Consider the following 21,801-nt stretch of genomic DNA (forward strand, 5'->3'; position numbering starts at 1 on the left):
CCTGTGAAACGTCCTTCACGCTCATGAAGACGTATGGTGTCGTCAGGCTCAATGCTGTCACTAAGAGAGATGATGTGTTATTAAACTACAGCGCCATCATTTATTTAGAGCTGATTCAATTGGGCCTTTATTAGTTTGGCCCAAGGCTGCCCATATTAAGACTTAATGCGGCCTCTTTGTCTTTCTTTTCTTGTAATTTTGTATAGCAGTTGAGGATTCCGCTCTCTCACTTCTCACCTCCGCAGAGGTGATGAAATGTGAAAAAACAAAACAAATGCTCCAGGCGCGCTCTGGACACGCGTGTGCGCTCTGGACACGCGTGTGCGTTCTGGACACGCGTGTGCGCTCTGGACACGCGTGTGCGCCCGTGCGCACGAGTGCAGTGAAGTCCACGCTGCTGTTGGATTCATGCGTAATTATCAGTGTAATTAAAACAGGCGCAGGATGAGTGTGGAGGAGCCAGGCCCGTCTCATGAGCAGATCAATATTCATTTGTCAATTGTATCACCTCCAAGAGAACATCATTAGCAGACCTCAAGCAGAATACAGCTCCTTTTATCTGGATTTAACTCTGCACGTCCGTTATGTTTTACTGCACTAAGCGCCGCGGCTCACCCGGCTCCCAGGACATGTTTGCCTTTTGCACATTCATTTGCTTCATGCATCATAGAAAAGCAATTTAATAGTATTGATCAGTGCAGGCGTGCTTTCTCCCCGAGCTAGATCAGCTTTAATGTCGCTCTCTGCTCCTGCGTAAAAGAACACGCACTTTTTATTGTACGGTTTGTGGGTGATTGAATTTGAAGAATGGCCATTGTAACTGTAGATAGGCCTCTGACCAGTGCATTATTGTTGTTGCAGTTAATACAAAGTAAACTTCAAATGTAAACTGCTTAAAATAGCTTCCTACCTGGCTGTTTAAAGTGAATTTCACATTAAAATAGACCAATTTAAAGGTAAAACTGACTTGTTTTAAGCCTCGGCTGGAAGAAATGAACCAATGTGGGTTTATACAGAAGTAAGAAAATAAATTTATGACACATTTAAGACGTCCAGGTTGACCAAAGAGCTAAAAGGAAAGTACATGACTGCTTTAGAACTGTGAAGAAAGATACATGTCTGATATTTTCTTATAATAGCCTATAATAAGTGGAATTTACAAATCTGCACTGCACCAATATCAACTCATCTTTTTAAGCACTATTCGATACAGTCAGACAGAATAATATGCAGTTTATAATAGAATATGTTACATGAGTTGAATATTGTCTCTCCTCACATCTAACATGAAACTCAGGGGTCATGTGAGCACTTCTCGTAGCCTCATGAGTGTAGTACTGTATTTAGCTGCAGAGACTGACACTGCAGAGAAAAAAAAAAGTCTTTCAAATCATCCACAACTGAATACAAATCAGACACAGTTATTTATAGATCTGAACCACGCCACAGTCTATTTATTGCAAAAGTGAAACGTGTTTTAGGTAATTTTTATCACGCCTGGCTTCTGGGAGTAAAATTGTCAGCATTAAAACGTTTATAATTACGTTTTTTTTAAAATATTGTTGCTAATTATTGAGTGTCTGACCAAACAATGCAGCACTTTGAATTAAAATAAAATGTCACTTTTTAATTTTTTTTAGATTCATTAAAAGATTTATCATTCAATGTGCACTATGTAATTCTACTGGCGGAGTACACAGCCCTCTCGTCCTCACGGAGATGTTATCGCTTTGCAGAGAATGATCCACAGTATGGCATTAACTTCTCCATCTTCATTTAAAACAAGCACTCTATGAGAAAAGTTACACCCCCTGTAATTGTCACGTGGTTTGCATTATTATAGTCATGTATTTGTTGATAAAGTACTGATGGAGCTAAAGGATCATATGAAATCACATTCTCATTCAAAAGCAACAGGCGTTTTTTATGTGGAAAAGCAACATCAAAGCCCACACGGCTGATTACTGTCCAACTCCTCATTTCAAATGGTGGGAGCTATCAGCACTCTGAGTAGAAAAACTGCAATTAAACTGAAAGTGTGTCCAAAGTACGCCTCTGATTTTTACCCTATATGTCATAGTCTACATATCACAAAGAGCGCCGTTAAATACATCCATGACATGAGAGGGGTTTTTTGTGCCCAGCAAATTCAATTATTCACTACTTGCTGCAGTAGTGAGGGTGTCAATTATTCCTGTCCTACCCCGTCCAGTGATGCAGTACTTTAGTTCCTCTTTAATTGGAGATGAGAAATCCAGAGAGCCTTGAGTGCAGAGAGGGAAGGACCGGCTCTTTAGTCAATGCAATATACATGGTGAGTGTCATGTGGGAAGTTAGCAAGTGGAATTACATAACCCCGAGCCAGCAAAGAAGAAACAATGTTAGCATATGAGATTGTGCTGTTGTGTGGACTCAAGTGAGCTGTGAATCAGGGCTCCTCGTTAGCATGTCTTAACAAAAGTCAGACATTTAAATACAGGAATTCATTTTCTAAACTTTAGAAACTGCTTACACGTTCATTAATTCACTCACTGGCATTTGAGAAGACCCGGTGCTCTTTAGGCCTCGCTCCTAATGCACAGCTAAATTGTAAGTGACTTTACCCGTTCGAGATTGACTAAGTGAAAGGAAAGAATAGCAGTTGAAAATAATGATTAGTGGCATGGCATATATCAGGATGTGTCAAAAATAGAGCAAGGTCACACAGTTATAATGGAAACCCTGTATGCACCGGGCAAATGTATACAAGAGAACTTATTATGAATTATAAAAATGCTAAATGTAACCTTTTAGTGAGAACATTTCTAGTTAAACTTAGTCTTTAGTTGGTTTTGTCTATTCTGCAGTCAAAGGTTCATGTTCTTTGGTGCATTATAACACAGGGGAACATGTGTGGTGTATAATGGATGTATCACAATGTCAAACACTGATGTCACTGCTTCTGCCTTAGTCAAGTAATGCAAACCTGTGGTCAGAATGCAAACTCAATATATTTGACTCATTTTACAGTGTGTTTGATCGTCGCACCTGTAGCACTGTGTGTTTGTATTACATTATTATTTTTGATCCATTCTTTTTTGCAGACATTTCAACATAAAATTATATAAAGTAAATAACTGTATCAATCAAACCACAAAACTTTTCTGTTCCAACATGCAGCTAATGGGCCTTTAAAGCAGGACACGAGGCACATTAGGACGACTGCTCCAATGTCACCATCTAAAATTAATGTTGTCATCAGTGAAATATTTATTATAAACCTGCATTTTTAAATACCTGATACCTCAGGTTTTACCATGTGGCCCTGATATTCAGATACTTTTCAGTCTGGTGTGTAGGTATAGGCTATATTCTAACCAATCACACTGCTATTACCAAAGGATAATGAACATAAAGGACTCAGCATAAACACTATTAAGGACTGGAGGAAGCCTGATAGAAAACAGTGGGCTCCGGAAGAATTACCAGATTGAATTTGTAAATATATTGATTTGGTGATCTCTGTGCATAATACAAAGGCTGTTATGGCCCATATTAAAGTTAAAGAGTCCTGGTCAGGTTCTTTCCAGTTTTGTGGCATATTAAAGACTTTAAAATGACCATAGAACATGAACAGTGTCTAGATCTCACAGCATTGGCACGGCAGTGTCTCAGGCTCATAGGTTCACTAAACTTTAACAGCTCTAATGTTACTCTCAGTGAGGCGAGGGGGATGTTACACTGAGCATTTCACACTCAAACTCATCTTCTTTGAACAGTCATCTGAAAAGTACACAAAACATTTGCCTGTCCAGAATGATAACGCTCTGCATTTTTAATACAGAAGGACATCAGTCCGGTCCCCACGGCCTCTGTCGCGCTTTGTGCCGGGCTCAAACATGGCCACGCAACTAGATTTGTTTATTTCAGTAACGCATGTGAAACAACGGAGCTCATTGCTCACCAGTTATTTAGTACAAAATAAAATGTCTCTCATCTCAGATAAACAGAGTATGGTACCTCATTGAAACCTGCTATGTTTTTCAGTCCTCTGTGTTTTTTTCCATGTCAGCAGACATATGTGTGATACAGGTGTGTCCCTGATCTGTCTGAACTGTGGAGAGTCAGCATTGACCAGACTCATATTTTTGTAAAGAATGAGAGAAGTGTAATATCAGGCAAAACAAAACAAAAACAAACATTTTCACAAAAGAATAAATTAGATGATCCTGTTGTTGAACAAAGCATGTAAAAACATCTAATAGCACAACAAATTATGAATAAAAAGTTCAAATTAATTTGATAAAACACAGACAAAACAATGGCAGCCTTGGTTTTTCAGATGAATATATTTTACAGGTACAAAGAATGACTCACTATGCAGCTATTTGATGTGCTTGACTGTTCCTCAGCAGACCAGTGTGTTGTCTTCCATCTTTGGCAAACATCTCACATACATGTGCATAGTATCAGATTCAGACCTGCACAAACTGCCACACGCTTAAGCACAAGTGTGTAACACTGTACTGTACCGTCTCACTGTGAGCCAATTAAGAAACTTGACTATGAAATGTCTATTTGATTTGGACATAATCTGAGCAAACAAATGCTGCGTTTGTGTGTTGGAATAGAAAATGGTTTGTTCTGTGGATGTAAATGAGGCAGGAGGCTGGTCGGCGCTCTCCCCACTCCGAGCCTCTCAGATTGGGTGTCAGATGCTGGAGACAGCTGCACTCATCACGCCTTTTATGAATACATTACCTTTTATGTTGATCCAAACACTAATTTATCTTTCTTGGCAAAACCAAGCAGGATGCACATTCACTCACTGCATCCAGGAAACCAATAAGAAATAATGAAAATATACTCCTCCACGGAGCTAATAACAGAAGTAGAAATAATAAATTACACGTACTTTAATTATAGTGATTTATAATGTATTTCTTTTCATTTGAACTAGTTTTTAGGGCTGTATTTCACTTGGATTATGCTAGGCAATTTATTGTTTTTTTCTGGTGTTGGGCCTGCTCCTGCTTGTCTCCATGGAGATGCTATTGCTTTGCCTGGAATGTTCCACACTATGCCATTAAATTTAATGTATCTTTTTTTTTTCAAATAACATGCGTTTTTATTTCTAATAACACATTTCAAATGTACATTCTTACTGTTAATGCATCCACTGCTCTGGGCCAAATTACTCTGACCAGTAATTTGACCCAGAGACCTCACTTGCTTGGAGATAAATAGATTTAACCATAGAAAGATCCAGGCAAAGCAATAACTTCTCCATGGAGACAAGACAGTATAGACCCTCCACTAGAAAGAAGTTACATTGTGCACTAAAAAGTTTGTTTGAAAAATGTACTACTGAAGCTGTTTGTGATCTGATATATTTTGTTTCGATTTGGACCCTCCAAAAACATTAACTGGCTGTTTCTGTCTGAAAATGGATAATACCATGTAGCTTTAGACAGCACGTGAGTATCTGGTAACTAATAGAAATGTGTGTACTGGCCCAGAGTTCATTTCTTTATTTGTGTTTATTTATTTATTCGTTCATTCACATACACCAATACTAACTGAGGCCTGCCCAAAATTTTTCCACCATTTTTCCAACCGTGGAAAAACTCAGGCGGATGTTTTTGTGTTTGAGCGCGAAAAGGAGCCTATGAAATATCAAAGTGTGTTATTTGCCTCCACGAAACTAACACAACATCAAAGCAAAACCCTTTTTTCTCCCACCAGAGCTAAAGAACCTCACATTTTTCTTTTTTTTTTTTTTTTTTTTTTACCTCCCAAGCCGCTAATGATACCCACTACGATATTCCTGCCAACAACAAAAAATACCAAGAGCTTAGGAGAGACGTTTTGGACCGGTGATTGACGTCCAGTGCCGTGTTTTTCATTTTTTTAAAATATATTCCTGTGATGTTAGTCCAGACACATTTATACCAGAAAAACACTATGGCCCTCGCACTCGGGCTGATGCAGCAATCTGGTGGTATGCAGTGCGCAGCCTGCCAACCACCACCTGGCTGCAAAAAGCAACATGGAGCCCTCCGTCAATCATCCAGGGAGAAGTGAGAGGAAGTGTGGTGGCAGACATGTTGGTTTGAAGGGTGCGTGTCCAAGAGTTGACACCTCTCTCGCTCCTCGCCGCCTGATGAGTGGATAGAGAGAGAAGAGGAGAGAGGAGAAGAGAGAGAAGAGCCCGGGCAGAAGAGAAAGTACATGGTCTGCAGTATTTAAAAGTTACAGAAGGATGTTACAAGCTGAAGGGGTGGTAGTCCTCGTCACATTGGATTAGTCTTATAAACTATGAGTCAGACACTTTGGACGGAGTTGCACTTTGCTGTCACTTAAAGGCACACTATGTAACTTTCCTGAGGGGGAGTTTGTCATCTGCTTGTCTATAAGTATACGTTGTTGCTTTGCCTGTAATGTTTCACAGTGCGTCATTAAACAAATCTTTTTACAGCAAAAAAAATAGGACCGGTGTCACCTCTCCAGTGATTTGGTTTATAGAGATCGGGATTGTAGTGATCCGACAGCCGCTGTGGGTTGTTCGACGACTTTTTTGTTTACTCTTTTTTATATTGTTTCAGTTAACGCAGCTCTATTGGCGTTTACATCTTGGCAGAAATGTTTGACGTTCTTGAGTTCTATATAAAGTCTCCATTACTACCATTGTCACATCCCACTAAAGTTCATTCTGTGTAAGTACTACAGCCTAACTGGTGATAATAGTTTGTGTTCAAGGTACTTTCAGGTGCGGTCATCCCTCTTTAGACAGACATGATGTTTGGGTGAGAAGAAATCTCTCAGTCTCACTCCTGTAGACTCCACATGCTAAATCAACAGGGCCGGCGCTAGCTTTCAGGAGCCCCTAAGCTGAATTTGTCTCTGGGGCCCCCCACAGCGGACGTATCCTGGCTCAGCTATTGGTGATTCACATTTGACAACATTATGACTCTACTCTCATCACCTTGACCAGTTGTATTTGTATTTATATGAACAACATCAGACTGAAAACATCCAGAATGTCACAACTGCCATAGTCACAAAAACAGTAAACAAACATATAAGGGGGAGCAAGAGTTTTGAAATTCTAGACATTTTTTCTTTTTTTTTTTCATTTCTGGTGGATTTTGATGTGTTCTACTTGGTGACAGTGGCTTAAATTTACATTATAAAGGGTCCTTGCACCGGTGTAAACACATAGCTGCCCTGACCTATGCCCGACTGAAAAACAATATGCTACTATAGATATAAAACAAATGTAATCGTTTGACAGGGAGGCTGCTGTAAACACACAAGCCCTGTGTCCAATAAAACTTGATATATTATAGTATTTTCGACATAAATGTATGAGCTCTTGGGGGCCCTCTGCTGGCCTCGGGGCCCTCAGCAGTTGCTTAGTCTGCTTATAGGCTGAACCGGCCCAGCAATCCAACACGAACACAAACCACACACGTTTAAAAGATCTGAAAAAAGAAAGCTCAAACATGCACTCATAACTTCCTGGAAATACAAGCCTTTTCTTTAAACAATAGATACAATCAACTGGAATGATTGACAAATGTAGCTTTTTCAATCTGTCTTAGCGCAGTGGTTGTTTTGAATCTGACACGTCTTTGTCTCACATTCTCCCCCCTTATATAGTGTGCTTGTATTTCTTTAGTAATTATAGCCTGCTACAAAGAACATTTTATATTCAGATACTATTTAATCCCTCCTATCTTTTAAATCATTTAGCATTTAGCATTTTTAGGAACAGTATAAAATTTGTTTTGATGTGTTCTTTATAACTCCTGACCCTCTTGGGCTACCGTCCATTTTTGTATGTAATGAGACGTGACTGCGGTGTTCGATTTCCTTCAAATGTTTTAGATTATTATTGTGAAAATAATTTGGCAAATGAATAAATAACTGTTATGAAACTCAAACGTGTCTGTAAATGACCAAAATACATAGAAATATAAACCCTTAATTGCTCTTGTATTCCCAGTGGTCTGTGCCTTGTGTGGAGGAGCCTTTACGGGCATGCCACAGTTGTCAGCACTTCATTTTAATTTGGCCACGGAGCGCTGGGACATCCTGTCGACTGCACGGCTTAAACTATTCTGAAGCATTAGGACGAAGGAGAGGGGAGCTGTGCCTCTGCAGTGTCAGCGACTGTCTCCTCCCAGACCCATTCTGTATACACCAATCCTTATGTGAACCTACCCCCATTCAGCAAATATACGCCAAACACCAAACACTTATGAGTTTGATATACTGGTCTAGAAATGCAGCCAAGTGGTGCCGGTCCACAGTCCTCATACATACAGTATATTATAATACATGTGGTTATTATTATTGTTGCAACACATTTGTGGAGACAGGCAAGAAAAGACTGGAAATGTAAACAGACACAAATTGTACGAAATATATGGAAAACTAATGAATACACGTTTGATCAATACGAAGTCAAATAGTTTTAATTAAGCTAATTTGGTTTTGGAAAGATGCAAGTAACTTTTGAGAAATGGTGTTTGGAGTCAGTCCTGTAATATCTAATAAATCTTTTATTGCCATGTCCCAAACTTTCAACAGCCATTACTGTAAATAAATCTAATTATTCAGTTCATATTAGATTACACATGTCAGCTTTAACATTCGACATGGTTTCTGTTGCACAAAAAGTTAATTTAATATGAAAATTCTGTCTGATCATTTTTCAGTCAACATAACACAACATTTGGGCTTGTATCCACTCATTTGGTCTTTAACTAATCTTAAATAGATTTAACTGGACTCTGATAACTTGATCTTAATCTGATCCTGAATCTCATCTCAAAAAATTATTTTTGAAATTGATAGATGTGAAATTGACTTGCACATTCATGCTTTAAAGCATTATGCTGTTATACAAAATCAACTTTTCAGATCTTTAAACTATGTTATAGTTATTTCCACTTTTCATTTACCCTCTTGCAGTTGTGTTTGGAGTGATTCGTGTGTGTTTGAACAATCTTTAATCACTTATTTTCAAGATGCCATACTGCTGATCAGCCCCCGTTTTCACTGCCACTGCTCTGTGCCTACTCCGTTCAGTGATATGTATAGGACTCGACAGCTTTGAATAGTCATTTTCGCACAAATGCAAATAATTTGCACATTTTGGGAGTCGTAGGTTATAACTATATATATCACAATGTGTGTTCTTTAATTACTCGATTACATTCATTTGGCTAAGCCCCTAATTGCAAAAGTGATTACAATCTTCAACACTGCCTTATTAAAAGCCTTCCTTGGCATTTGTAACTACCACTCCACATTAAAACATACATTAGTGCCTCTATTAGTCCCCATGTTACATAAGCACATGAATAATAATATGACATTCATGACTATGCCACAGGACCGCAGCAGCGTCTCTCTCGTCACTGCACAATCATTGAATAATGTTGTTAATGCAGAGGCACGGCTGCTCACCAGGGAAATAAGAGAATATTTGGGCAGATAGAGCAGGTTCTGTAAAAGGACTCCATGTACTCACACAAGTGGAAAAGTTTCTCGGGCCTTTGGGGAATGTGCATCGTCGACACCTTTCTGGGTTAAAGTTGTGCTCGGAGCTATTCTGACGCATTATGTCGAGTAGAGATTAGCCCTGTGTCTGTAACCTCCACTGGGTTGTATGGAATGAGAAATGCCTACGAACATGGGTAGGTCATAAAAAATGTAGTGCAAATAATTGAATCATGAGCTATTGATTCAAACTTCAAAATAAATGGGTTTTTAAAGGAGTTTAAATGGGCTCTTGCTTTGAAATATTGATACGTGATACACTGTAAAATAGAGTTGGGCAAGGACAAAAGTAGCGCACCAAAGCAGTGGTGGAAGAAGTGGAAGAAGTAGCCTACTCAACTTTGTTAGTTAAGTAAAAGTAAGTAAGTACAGATACTGGATCAAAAATATGCTCAAAGAAAAGTAAAACTATCGCATGAAAAAATCTACTTAAGTAAAAGTATTAAAGTATCTGTTTAAAAATGTACTTAAAGAGTAAAAAATAAAATAATTTGACACAGATTTTGAGTCCTTATAAAGCTTCAAATGCACTGATTTTGATACAGATTTGTGCTGAATTTTGAAACAACTGAATCAATCATTTTTCAATTTTATTCTATTAATATTCTATTTTTATTCATATATTTTGTTTGCTCAAATTATGAATGTTTTAAAAATAAACCCCTCAGGCTCAAACAATAATGAAAACTACTTTAACTTTTCAGTTCAGTTAAAAAATGTAGTGGAGCAAAAAGTGCAGATACAGAAAATGTGTACTTAAGTATAGTACTTTACTCATTTTACTTTGTTATATTCCACCACTGCATCAGATATGTATACAAAGTTTTAAACGCAAGTCAAGTCAAGTATATATATATTTTTTACTAGCAAAAGCCACACATATGCACAGCAGGGTGTCGTAGGGGTTTGGTCACTGCACACATTCAAAGATTACAGTTTTATGCCTCACCTTACTACTGTCCTTTCTAATAAACAAAATACAAATTCTAGCAAAAATGGGGCAACTGATGAATCTACATCTACATCTACATATTCTATCAGTTATAATATGAATACTGGAGGGAAATCTTACATTGCAAACTTCATTTTGGCATCCCGAGTCTACTTACAAACTGTCTAAAACTAAATGTCTGGCTGGCATTTCCATAACATCTGCTAGCAAGATTTAATGCACCATCTTGAGTCATCACAATTTTGTAGCCAGTCTCATGGTAACTTGGTTGTGCTGGAGTACTTTATGTTTAGGTAAGTTGTGGAGAGAAGTCGGATGCTTATCTTTCAGGTAAACGTAGCTATAGCTGGTTAACTGCTCTGAAGTAGCTGGACATTGACCCCACAGCAAAACAATAAGTGATAGATAAAGAGCATAAACAAATATCAAATATTCTAGGATTTTTCATTTCTTGTAAAAGCGAGGCTCATTTTGTGCCAAGACGTTGAAAGATTACTAGTTCTGTCCGACTTGGCCTTTTCAGTTCTTAAAGAGGAAAAAAAATCAATTCTCACTAAATGACACAAATCTGTCTCTCTGATGATGATAAATAGAAAGAATCTTCACACTCCTGTCCTTGTGTGGTCGACTGTAACCTCCGCTAAGTATCCTGTGTCACGGTGAGTGTAAGTGCACTGTATATCTTTGAGTTTAGTCAAAACTTTCTAATGAGTTAAAAGTCCTGTGACATTATTACTGAAGTTGGAGAATCTTATATACACAGCGCATATCCAAATGCTTTGATACTTTAGAACAGACATGTCAGAATCAGGCCCATGGGTGAAATTTGGCCCTCGCTATAAATAAATTTGGCCCGTGAGATCAAATATGGTATATGTATTGCGAGTTTTCTCCCCGACAAAACCCACAATGTCGATGAAACGTTCTGCACCGAAAAAGGCACTGACGAAGGTTTGAACTTTGAGAGAGTTTAAACAAGAGAAGAATGTGAGAAAATGTTAATGCCTGTGTGAGAAAAGTGTATAAAGTGTGTGGTGAGGGGTTTTACAGCTGCAAAACATATAGAATAAGTGGAAAAAATAAAACTGTATCTCGGATTTTGTCTATTGCTGGTTATTTTTAGAACATAATCCCCGCGATAAACTGTACTACGAATCCCAGAATGCTTTGCAAATGTGTTGGCGCTGGCCCCCAGCACTTCTGTTGACACTCATTAGTACCTGCTACCTGTCGCCTCACTCAAATTTAATCCACCCCTTCTGAAAAAACATGCAGATGTTGTTGAAATGTTTCAATAAATATTTAGTTTGGCCCGTGACTCACAGTTTTTAATTTTGGCCCTCTGTGAATTTGAGTTTGACACCTCTGCTTTAGAATGTGTCTTGCCAATTAGCTGAAGTCTTAACAAGATAAACGTAACTAAAGTAAGTAAGTAACTACTGTCTTTTCCAGACTATAAGTGGCTCTTGAGTATAAATTAAAAAATGCATAATGATGAAGAAAAAAACGTGGTTGTCAGTGTGACCGTAACGAAGATGTGAAATTATATACTCAGATGTGATTTATATTCCACATCTGAGTATCTGAGTATAAGTCGCACCCCAGTCCAAACTATGAAAAGAAAAAAAAAGTGTGACTTGTAGTCCGGAAAATACGATAAACACAATATTGTTTTGGTGTGTTTACTGAGTATTCTGAACTCATTTGCACCATGTACCATATTACTTCTTATATATTCTAAAAAAATAGTATGATTACTGTTGTTTTATAAATTATTGACTAAAAGTATGCAGTCACGCCTTACACCTCTAACTACTGAAACATGAATTACCAAGATTAAGTTTAAGAAATACCAATTAAAGTTAACAAGCTGTGGTACAAATAGGTCGCCCGGTGTGTATGGAAACACACATGGGTTTGGTGATTTGCATGTTCCTTTGAGGATTCTTCATATTTGGGGGAAAAAAGCCAAGTAACTGTTGTATAGCATAGGAAAACGAGAGGAGAGATTTGACCTGGAAGGCGTCTCCTGAGGGCCGTTCAGTAGCTGGATTCTAATCAGACTGGCTGGGGCTCTGTACTGGGGGATCCTCTTCTCCAGCCCTGCAGCCTAATTAGGACCCATGTGTACCGGCCGCCGACAAGCTGCCTCTCACCGCCTCTCACCGAAACGTACGTGCTACCGAAGAGACGTGCGCTTCTCACCTGTACTCAGTGTGTGTGTGTGTGAGTGTGTATGTGTGTGTCCCAATGAGGATGAGCAGGCACCACACGATGACAAGAAGGGGTACGGAGAGGTGCCGGTGTAGTCCCCCCACCCTGAGGTCGCAGTGGTTTAATGAACAAGAAGAGGAGAGTGGAACGAGGCTACAGGGAGGAAGAGGAGATGTCTGGGCTGAGAAGAGACGGCTTAAACAATGTGGCCATTTATAGCCCAAATGACGACAGAAATGAGGTAAAAGTTTCAGACCTGTGACACAAATGGAAGAAGTAACCTACTTGAACCTACTGTAGCAAACTACTACCTCTATTAGGCTGTTTGCAAAAATTGTAAAAAAATAAAAATAAATAAATAAATAAAATCTAAAATAGCTACAAGACTAATGTAATGTAAAAAAAAAAAAAAAAAATTACAAAAGCTTATTTAGTGTGCAGCATAATTTCCTCTGCAACCAACGTATATTTTTAAGTATACATGTTCCTCTGAGACAACACAAAATGACTGTAAAAGATGTTTTCCTCCCAAATGTTTTTAGCCACGAAACCAAATGACTTAAGTAAAAGTGTCTAGTTATTTTCCACTTCCTCTTTCTGCATTCTGGTGTCAAAGCCGGACAGCATCAGATGGTGAGGTAGATAAAAGTATAGACTTGAGAGGTATGCAGATCAGACAGAGAAGCGTGTCCTACATCTGACTACGGTTATTAATGAAGTGATGGAGTAAAAGCAGCTCCCTCAGGTCAGGCGTTACACTGTATTATTGGTGAAGATGTGAAACCGCTGAATCAGTGTGTTTTGGTGAACTCTGCTGAACTCACTCAGCCCTAACTTTATTTGTTTACACTTGTGTTTGTGCAAAGCTAAATGTGCTGATATTGATTTACATAGTTACTGTGTATTTACTGTGTGTATATGTGTGAGTGTGGGCTAAGCACTTCTAAACAACTGTAACTATATAGTAGCTTTTTGTGCATGAGTGGAGAGTGTGCATTTCATACAAGTATATTATATATTTGTATATATTTGTATATATTATATGATTATGAATAGGTTATGTGTGCCACACTTTAGTGCAATAGAGTGAAACCCAGCCCAAGGCCTCCAAATCAAAATCCGTCTTTGTATTTTCTGTAACTGTTTTAAATACTGCTGTTTGTTAAACTCTATGCTATAGTATTGCATTAATATATTTTTGAAAACCACTTAATTACAACATGACTTGGAGACTCGGTCAAAAACTGAAATACACAGACCAAACTCCAAGATCATCCATCAACACAACACAATGGATTTATGCAGTGACTTTCAAGACCCCAAAGCCCTTCACATTATATTATTCATTCATTCCACACTCAACAGTGGTAAGTTACTACTGTAGCCACAGCTGCCCTGGGGCAGACTGACATAATCTTTACCATAAATATGGGTGTAAACTAGGGCAGGGTCAACATAAGTGCAAATAAATATTGTCTTTACTTAATCAGATGAAGACTACAGCATTAGACCTTGAGGACCACCGGTGGAACACCACCAGAGTTTGAGAACCACTCATAGATGCCATATTCCAGTGGAACAGTGAACTAACTTTTCATATTCAGGTAATGTGATAGTTTATAGTTAAATTTACTTGTTACTGGGCATGCAAAACTAACCTTTTGTGCTTTGTTAAAGTTGCCATATAGCACATGTCTCGACAACACAATGCAGTGTATAAATTGTTTTCCACACCTTTGTACCTGTTCATTTGTAGTACTGTACAAAGTGAAGCAAACACAGACGGCGCGGCTGCTTTAGCATTCAGTGCTTGCTTCCAAACGCCAAAGTTCTGACTGCAATCATGTGACCCAGTAGTCTCAGAATGTGTTTGATAACCTGCCACGGAGCGCTGTTCCCTCCTTTGTCTTTGAATGTGTGATTGAAATTCCTCACACCTACATCCACTCATCCTCCTACAGCCAGCAGCGCTCCAGCTCACAACACGCCCCACACAAGGCAATACAAGCTCAAAGGGGATGTTTTGACTGGCAAAAAACAAATCCAAATCCAAAAATCCTAATGAAATGGCACGGACATTATGGTGAACAAAGCTCTACACTGTGCTGATGTTTTTTGGTATGTTTGTTGGAAGCAGGTCTCTCATAAACACAAGCAAACTGAAGATGGAATTCCAAAAACGATGGAGACGCCTCAAAAAGTTGGAACAGAACCAACAAAAGACCAAAGAGGCATGTGAATTTTCTTCAAAATACAAACCCGTCAATTGTTAAGCTAATTTTATAGTCGTAAAACATGTGTTACTGTCACTGAATGTGCTATTACATCTATGCTCACATTTACTTTTTCACTTTGAATGGTTTCCAGATTAGATCTCCAAAATGGGACAAAATAACCCAAGACCAAGTTTTTAATTGTGCTTCTGTTTGTTTAATGGCAGTAATTAACAAGTGTTGGACTGTAGAATGAAGAGTTCTGCGAGTGCCTAGAGAAGTGCATACAGCATCATGCTTTGAGAATGATGTGGACCTATAGAAGTGATATTCTCAGTTCATCATCAGTATGGCTTTGCATTTCAGATGGCCCCGGCAGCAGCAGCACAGTACGCAGCTTAACTCTGCTCTCCCCTCAGACTTCACTGACATTTTCCAAGGTCTTGCTTTCAAGCCCTGCCTTGATTAGTGCAGCAGGTTTTTAAGATGAAATAATCCCACTAGTCCCCGGCAAAACTCCCTTTTTATACAGAAACCAGTCAGCAAATAGAGCCTCCTGTCAGCAGAAACATACAGTAGAAGAGAGAAATATTAAGAGGCTCAGGCTGAACTGATGGCTCTATTTACCACACAGCAGCTGATGCTGACCATCACTGACCAGTTTCCTCTGTTTGTGCTCAAAAATAATAACAGCTGCAAAGTGCAGAGATCTGGCTTTTCTGGCCACCTGCATTCACTCTGGATCTCCCACTTAAAAATCCTACTCCCACTTAAAGTCGTGCCCCACCATTTCATAAAAGCGTATGTTGTAGGGTCTATAGAAATCTCGTAGCTGCTCGATGGCGTCCCTGTCGATCTGGACATGCGTTCTGCCCTTAGACTTGCCCAGGCAGCGTGGGGAGCCGCTGCTCTCTGGCTTCTTTAGGCAGGGGAAGCCTTTGGTGCGGTTAAAGTAAAAGTGTTTGTCAGTCACAATACGCTTTAGACCCAGGAAGTCTTGTACCCGTGCCAGTTCTCCTGCTGGGTCTGTGATAAGACGCTCTCCGCTCACAAAGTGGATCTGAGCCAGAGGGAAGAAGCGCAGCCAGTTGTCCAGGTGCAGCGCGTACAGGCCGATGCGGATGGCGTTCCAAGAAGTGTCCACAATCCCCAGCGTCTGGTTCCTGAAGGCCAGCTCCTGGAAGCTGGGCAGGTCTGGAGTTTTGCTCAAAGTCTGTGTGTAGTCCGATATTGCACGAGTGACTGGATCTCGCACCACCACGATGAGCCGGGTGTCCCGGGACATGGCGGAGATCCTCTGAGGAGTGTCTTTGGTCACAAAGTAACTGGGTGTCTTCTCCATGGTGATCTGGGAGTCCAGCGTTCGCGGCATCAGACTCCTGAGGAGACAGGGACAGTCAGACATTCTCACATATGTTTCTGACTCACTGAGCTGCTTCAGTTACCCTAAAGTTCAATGGATTCTGCACACTTCATGTCCTTGCATTTGCTCTTTAAAAATACAGTCTTATATAGGGCAGGATTACACGGGTGAGTTTATACAACAGTCTGAGCCCCAGCTTTCAGGATGTAAATGATAATAGGAGGAGCAGGTAGTGGTCCGATGTCACAGGAGACTAGTGTGAGACAGCTCCTACTCGGATCAGGGTAATAAATCACCACCAATACAAACAGTGAGTGTGAAAGTAGGCCACTGTGGTCTGCAGTGACACCGGACCAGCCCCACCACAGAAATAACTTTAAATGTTGACAAAACCAATTTAGAAGAGGGTCACAACTGAATGACGTGTTGCCTTACTTCATTCTCTACTGAATCAAGGGCATGTAGATGTAGAAAACAAAACTCTTTTATTCTAGAGTTTATGTGGTTTATATTGTGTTTACTATAATTTGAGAATTGTGCACTGAAACATCATTCCTCTTTTCTTCTTCAGTTGTTGTTGCATCATGACAGTGACACTAATTGAGGTGTTTTGGGGACATAGCTGACGGGTTTATGATGGAGCAGAGAGATAAATATTTCGAGAGCGTGTTGAGGAGGCACTAGTGGTACCTGACCTTTAGTGGGCGCTCTGACAGCTGACACTCACTGAGGTTAATAAGCCCTGGCTCACACCTCACACTTGCACTGATAAGAGGCCCAGGCTGAAGAGGCCAATTAGGGACGATGCATGCACCCTGTCATTACTGATACTGTAGAGTACTGTAGAGTACTGTGGTGTACTGCAGTGTACTAGGGCCTACCGTAGTACAAGGTTGTGTATTGTGCTTCAATGTATTAAACAGTGGCACATACTCTCTGGGTTTTCCTGCAGACAATACACAGATACATCTTATTAAGGTCAAGTGTGGACAAGTGCATCTGTGTGGACAAGTATTTATCACATTGTGCGGACTAAAATCTGTACACACACTCAATTCCTGGGGACAAAAACCTGTTCTCCATGATGTGCATCCTTTATTTTTAGTTAAGATATGAGTTTAAGTAGGTTAGGGTTAGGGTTTTAGGTTAATGTTAGAATCAGTCTCCATGAAATTCAATGTAATATTCGCTTACGACTTATATTTAATAATGTGATAAGTGAAGTTAATACGGAAATGAATTGGATGTTTTTGTGTTTTGTTTGTTTTTTTACAGAGTGACAGCCACAGGAGCAATTCTATCTATGAATTATAGTGCTTTGTTTGAACAATAGAACATTCTTTTATACTTCCTATTCAAATCATAGTTCACGAATGTCAATCTGGCACACTTTTTTATATCATTCCAATCTTACCAATACGCTGCATAATTAGGTTCAAAATACAAGCCGAACTGTAAACAACAACTGGCGGTTATGAGTCCCTCCACACACTGCCTCCTGAGGGCTTCCAAATCTGATTTCACTCAAAAATGTGATGAATTGGCCGACATAAAAAGGCTCTTCCACTGGTTGGCCAATATCAACAGAACTCGGGACTCAATATGAGAAAATATGAAGCTGAGAAAGCCATCCAGAGAGTATATGAGAAGATGGTGGTCCTGCAGCGGGCTCATGGGGGGTGTGCGTGCGAATCAGACAGCTCAGCAGGGGACAGACGGCAGTTTGTCAGCTCCTCACATAACTCTGCTCTCAATCCATTTGTAGTCCTTTCATTAAGTACATTAGCAAACACAGTCGTGATCAAAGCGGCGGCTATCGGGAAAAAAACATGCATCAAACATTAAATGAGTAATGCTCTGGGTAATGTCCAACCCAAAGTTTCATCAAAATATGTTAATTATGACACAAAATGGAGTGTGAGTTGGGAAGGCACTGTTATGTAATAGTGCTAAACAGCAATGGTCCAAAAGCCTACACTTCTAGTTCAGTTCAAAATTATTCTTTGAACAACATTTGAACAGCAACACTATAATCAAAGGAAGACTTATCTCAAAACAATGTAGGTTTTTTTATTTATTTATTTTCATTTTCCTTACCCATCAGTTGGGAATATGTAACTGAACAAAACTCCAATGAATAAATAATGCTGGCATCATATTGGCTATTGGATAAATGAATGTGTCTCAGATTATATGCACCAACCTCTTTTACAATGGATTTGATGGATTAACATTCATTTTAAAATTCAAACTTATAGTCAGATAATTATCCTGCTTGCAAAATGTTCAGTATTGATTTTCCAAAAGTAGCCTATACATTATAACTTCTCTTCTTTTGACGAACCAAACACTGCTTAACTAACTGTGAGCCATATGTTATCATCACCAGAGGAATTATGTGTAATGTCAGTATAGTCTCACCTGTACCACTCCAGTCCTCTGTCATAGTTCCTGTCAAAGAAGTGCGTCTCCGTCCCAGCTGCGCGCACGTCCGGGTGGATCCGGATAAACTCCAGCACGGCTCTGGTCCCTCCTTTCTTCACCCCCACGATGATTGCTTTGGGCAACTTTTTGTTCCCAAACTTCATACTACTCAGAGGCGGGCTGGGAGTGTCCCGCGTGGCCGTGTGGAGACGCACCGGATGCGCCTCCACGGTCCTCGGCCCCTTGGTTTGATGGTGCACACAGTCCGGAGTGGGTTCAGCCGACTTCTGCATGAAGCTCTCCGCGGGGAACAAGACGCAGTAGCACACGTACGTGAAGAAGATGGAAAGGAAGCACAGGGACGTCCTCGTGAGCCGGTGCGAGCAGGGGGAGAGTCGAGCAAAGAGGAGCGCCCATGCCATGTCTTAACACGCATGGTTCTCAGCGTCTACCCATCCATCCCACAGAACCACGAAGCTCTTATTAAATAAACATAGAACAACAACTTTCCTTGTCTTTCAGCCACTTCTTCCCCGCACCCAGCGCGCTCCGGCGGTGTCATCCTTTTCACACGCGCTGGAGAGCATCGTCTCGGAGCGCGCTCGGAACTCGCGCTTTGGAAACTTGAGCGGACTGTGAGCTCAGAGCGCACCGAGAGAGAGCAAAAGCGCACAGTCAAGTGACGTCACATAAGATACAAAGTGTGCATGAGATTCTCCTACAAAAACACGGACTGTTGCCATATTATCCAGTTTTATTGCATGAAATATGATGAAGAGATTTAATAGTATAGGCCCCTGACAAGGCACTTAACGCTCACCTGATCTGTTCATGGTTCTGACTCATTGCCGAGGATTTTTCACCATTACAAAGATAAAATAATGTTCATTCAATGTATTTTTGTAAAGCCCAAAATCACAACAGAAGCTGCCTCTTAGGGCTGAATATGAGAATTGATTTTAACCAACAGAAAGGTAGAAAATCAACAATGAAACAGAAACAGACAAGCAAATTAATCAACAGAAAACAAGCAAATGGAGAAGTGTCCCAGAACATCCCCTGTCCTTAGACCCAACACAACGACAAGGAAAAACTCAAGAAAAAAAAAAAAAAAAACAGTGGGAAAAAGAGAAACCTCGAGGAGCACCACAGTGAAGGAGAGATCCACTCCCATGGACGGACAGGCTGCAGATGTGTCCAGGACTAATGCGCATCCATTTGCAGAAAGAGTTCAAGTCTGTAGGGCCAGAACCTGCTCACTGTTTAGAATTGATAATTACCATGGCAACACTGTTACATTTTCATCACTCTGCAACCCATGAATAACCTGAAAAATGAGGCTTCTATCAAATCACACTTAATTCTGCCATTTTCAGAACCGAATCGACCCTTTACCCAGTCTTCAAAATTAACTGCATAATATGACTATACTGAACGTAATGAGCCTATATGTGCAGATATTTCTATATATTTCTATAAATCCCTGGATATAGCGCCATCATGAAAAGCCAGTTAGTGAGAACACAGACATTAAACACATCTCAGGACATTTATTATTTAAAACATGTTCTGCTCTCATCTCTCTGACTCCAGGTCTCTCACATCAGCAGAACAAGAAACATGAACCTAAGAGCGCTGTGGCGATTCATAACCTCCTCTGCTGCACTTTCTATGACACCAAATACAAGTCAGTGGTAACGCTGGTCCCAAATGGTTCATTGTTTGACGTAGTGTTTTTAGAATGATGAAAAAGTAGGACAGGTTCAAGCAGCAATCAGTAAATTCAAACTAAACATGAATAAGCAGAAAACAAGTATGGTAAAAGGTAATTGTTATATTGCATGCTCTTCTTCAATGGGTTTCGATTTCCTGCTTATACGTGCCATTTTGAGTAGTTTTGAAGTGTTAATTACCATAGCAACGGTGCAAATTTTTCATCATTCTGAAACCAATGGATGAGATAAATGGCTTGGCTTGAATGGAAGATGTTTCTATACTAAAATGTGAAGGTTCAAATGATTGCAGTTAAGAAGTTAATAAGATGACATGACCCTCGAACAAAAAGTGTGCGTGTGTGTGTGTGTGTGTGTGTGTGTGTGTGTGTGTGTGTGTGTATGTCAGAAACAGCAACTAAAGTGGGTGATGAGTTTGGACACATGGATACTGGTAAACTGCAGGTTAGATCCAGCAAAACATGACAGAGCTGGATGTTGTTTCAAGGGATTTTCAATGAGTTATTTTATTTATTCGGGGCTGTTCTTCTAGAGTCAGGGTCAGTTTGCTGTTGGACATGTTTTTATGTATTATAAAGACATAACAGAAAAAAATATCAGTCTTACGCTCACTGCATTGGTATTGATTGGTATGGTATGGTATGCTTTTATTTGTACAGGGACAGCACACAACAATACATTAACCAAGGTTGGTGGAAATACTGAAAATATTCAATGGATATAGATAAACTGAAGTATAAGTTGCACTTTTTTTTCATAGTTTGTCCGGGGGTGCAACTTACAGTATACTCAGATGCGATTTATATGTGAAATATGTTTGTTTTTTTCATTATTATGTATTTTAGCTGGTGCGACTTATACTCTGGTGCGACTTATACTGCGGTATACTGCACCTATAAATGCAGTAAATGTATATTACCTCGGATCACACTGCCCAAATACTATTCTAAAAACAAACACAGAGTCAAACAGGTAAGCACATGCACTCTTACCCTCTCCTCTTAGCCTCCTGTTTGGTACTAGAGTTCAGCTTTGCGGTTGTTTTGCAAATTTTGTGAGGTGTCTAAGTACGTTTGAAAGATATAATATTACAGGTTCAACCCATAAATCTACCCATGCATGCTGAAGTAGTACATGTTTGTACTGCATAAAAAGAAAAACAGAAATAGTTCATTTCCCAGGCTGAGCTAAGAGGTTGTTAGGTTCAAGCAGTCTGTACTTATTTTTATCTTACAAAACACCAGCTGAATACAATATCAGTATTTGTCAGCATTTCCTACTCACGTCCTTTGTTTTGCTCCTATAAAGCTTTATTGGGAGTATTTACTGAGTAGAATTTAGCGCCTGTTGCTA

General features: G+C 39.7%; 1 protein-coding gene across 1 annotated transcript; it reads right to left on the reverse strand.

The window, feature by feature from the left end:
* Positions 1-15,170: 15,170 nt before the first annotated feature.
* Positions 15,171-19,339, reverse strand: LOC117387289 (heparan sulfate glucosamine 3-O-sulfotransferase 2-like). The gene is made up of 2 exons (XM_033984757.2): positions 18,713-19,339; positions 15,171-16,307 (listed from the first exon to the last, which is right to left on the reverse strand). Exons 1-2 carry the CDS (start codon positions 19,135-19,137, stop codon positions 15,689-15,691), a joined length of 1,044 nt encoding a protein of 347 aa, XP_033840648.1. The 5' UTR covers positions 19,138-19,339; the 3' UTR covers positions 15,171-15,688.
* Between the last annotated feature and the right edge of the window lie 2,462 nt (positions 19,340-21,801).

Source organism: Periophthalmus magnuspinnatus, chromosome 19, assembly GCF_009829125.3.
Source record: "Periophthalmus magnuspinnatus isolate fPerMag1 chromosome 19, fPerMag1.2.pri, whole genome shotgun sequence".
In the NCBI taxonomy this organism is placed as follows: Eukaryota; Metazoa; Chordata; class Actinopteri; order Gobiiformes; family Gobiidae; genus Periophthalmus; species Periophthalmus magnuspinnatus.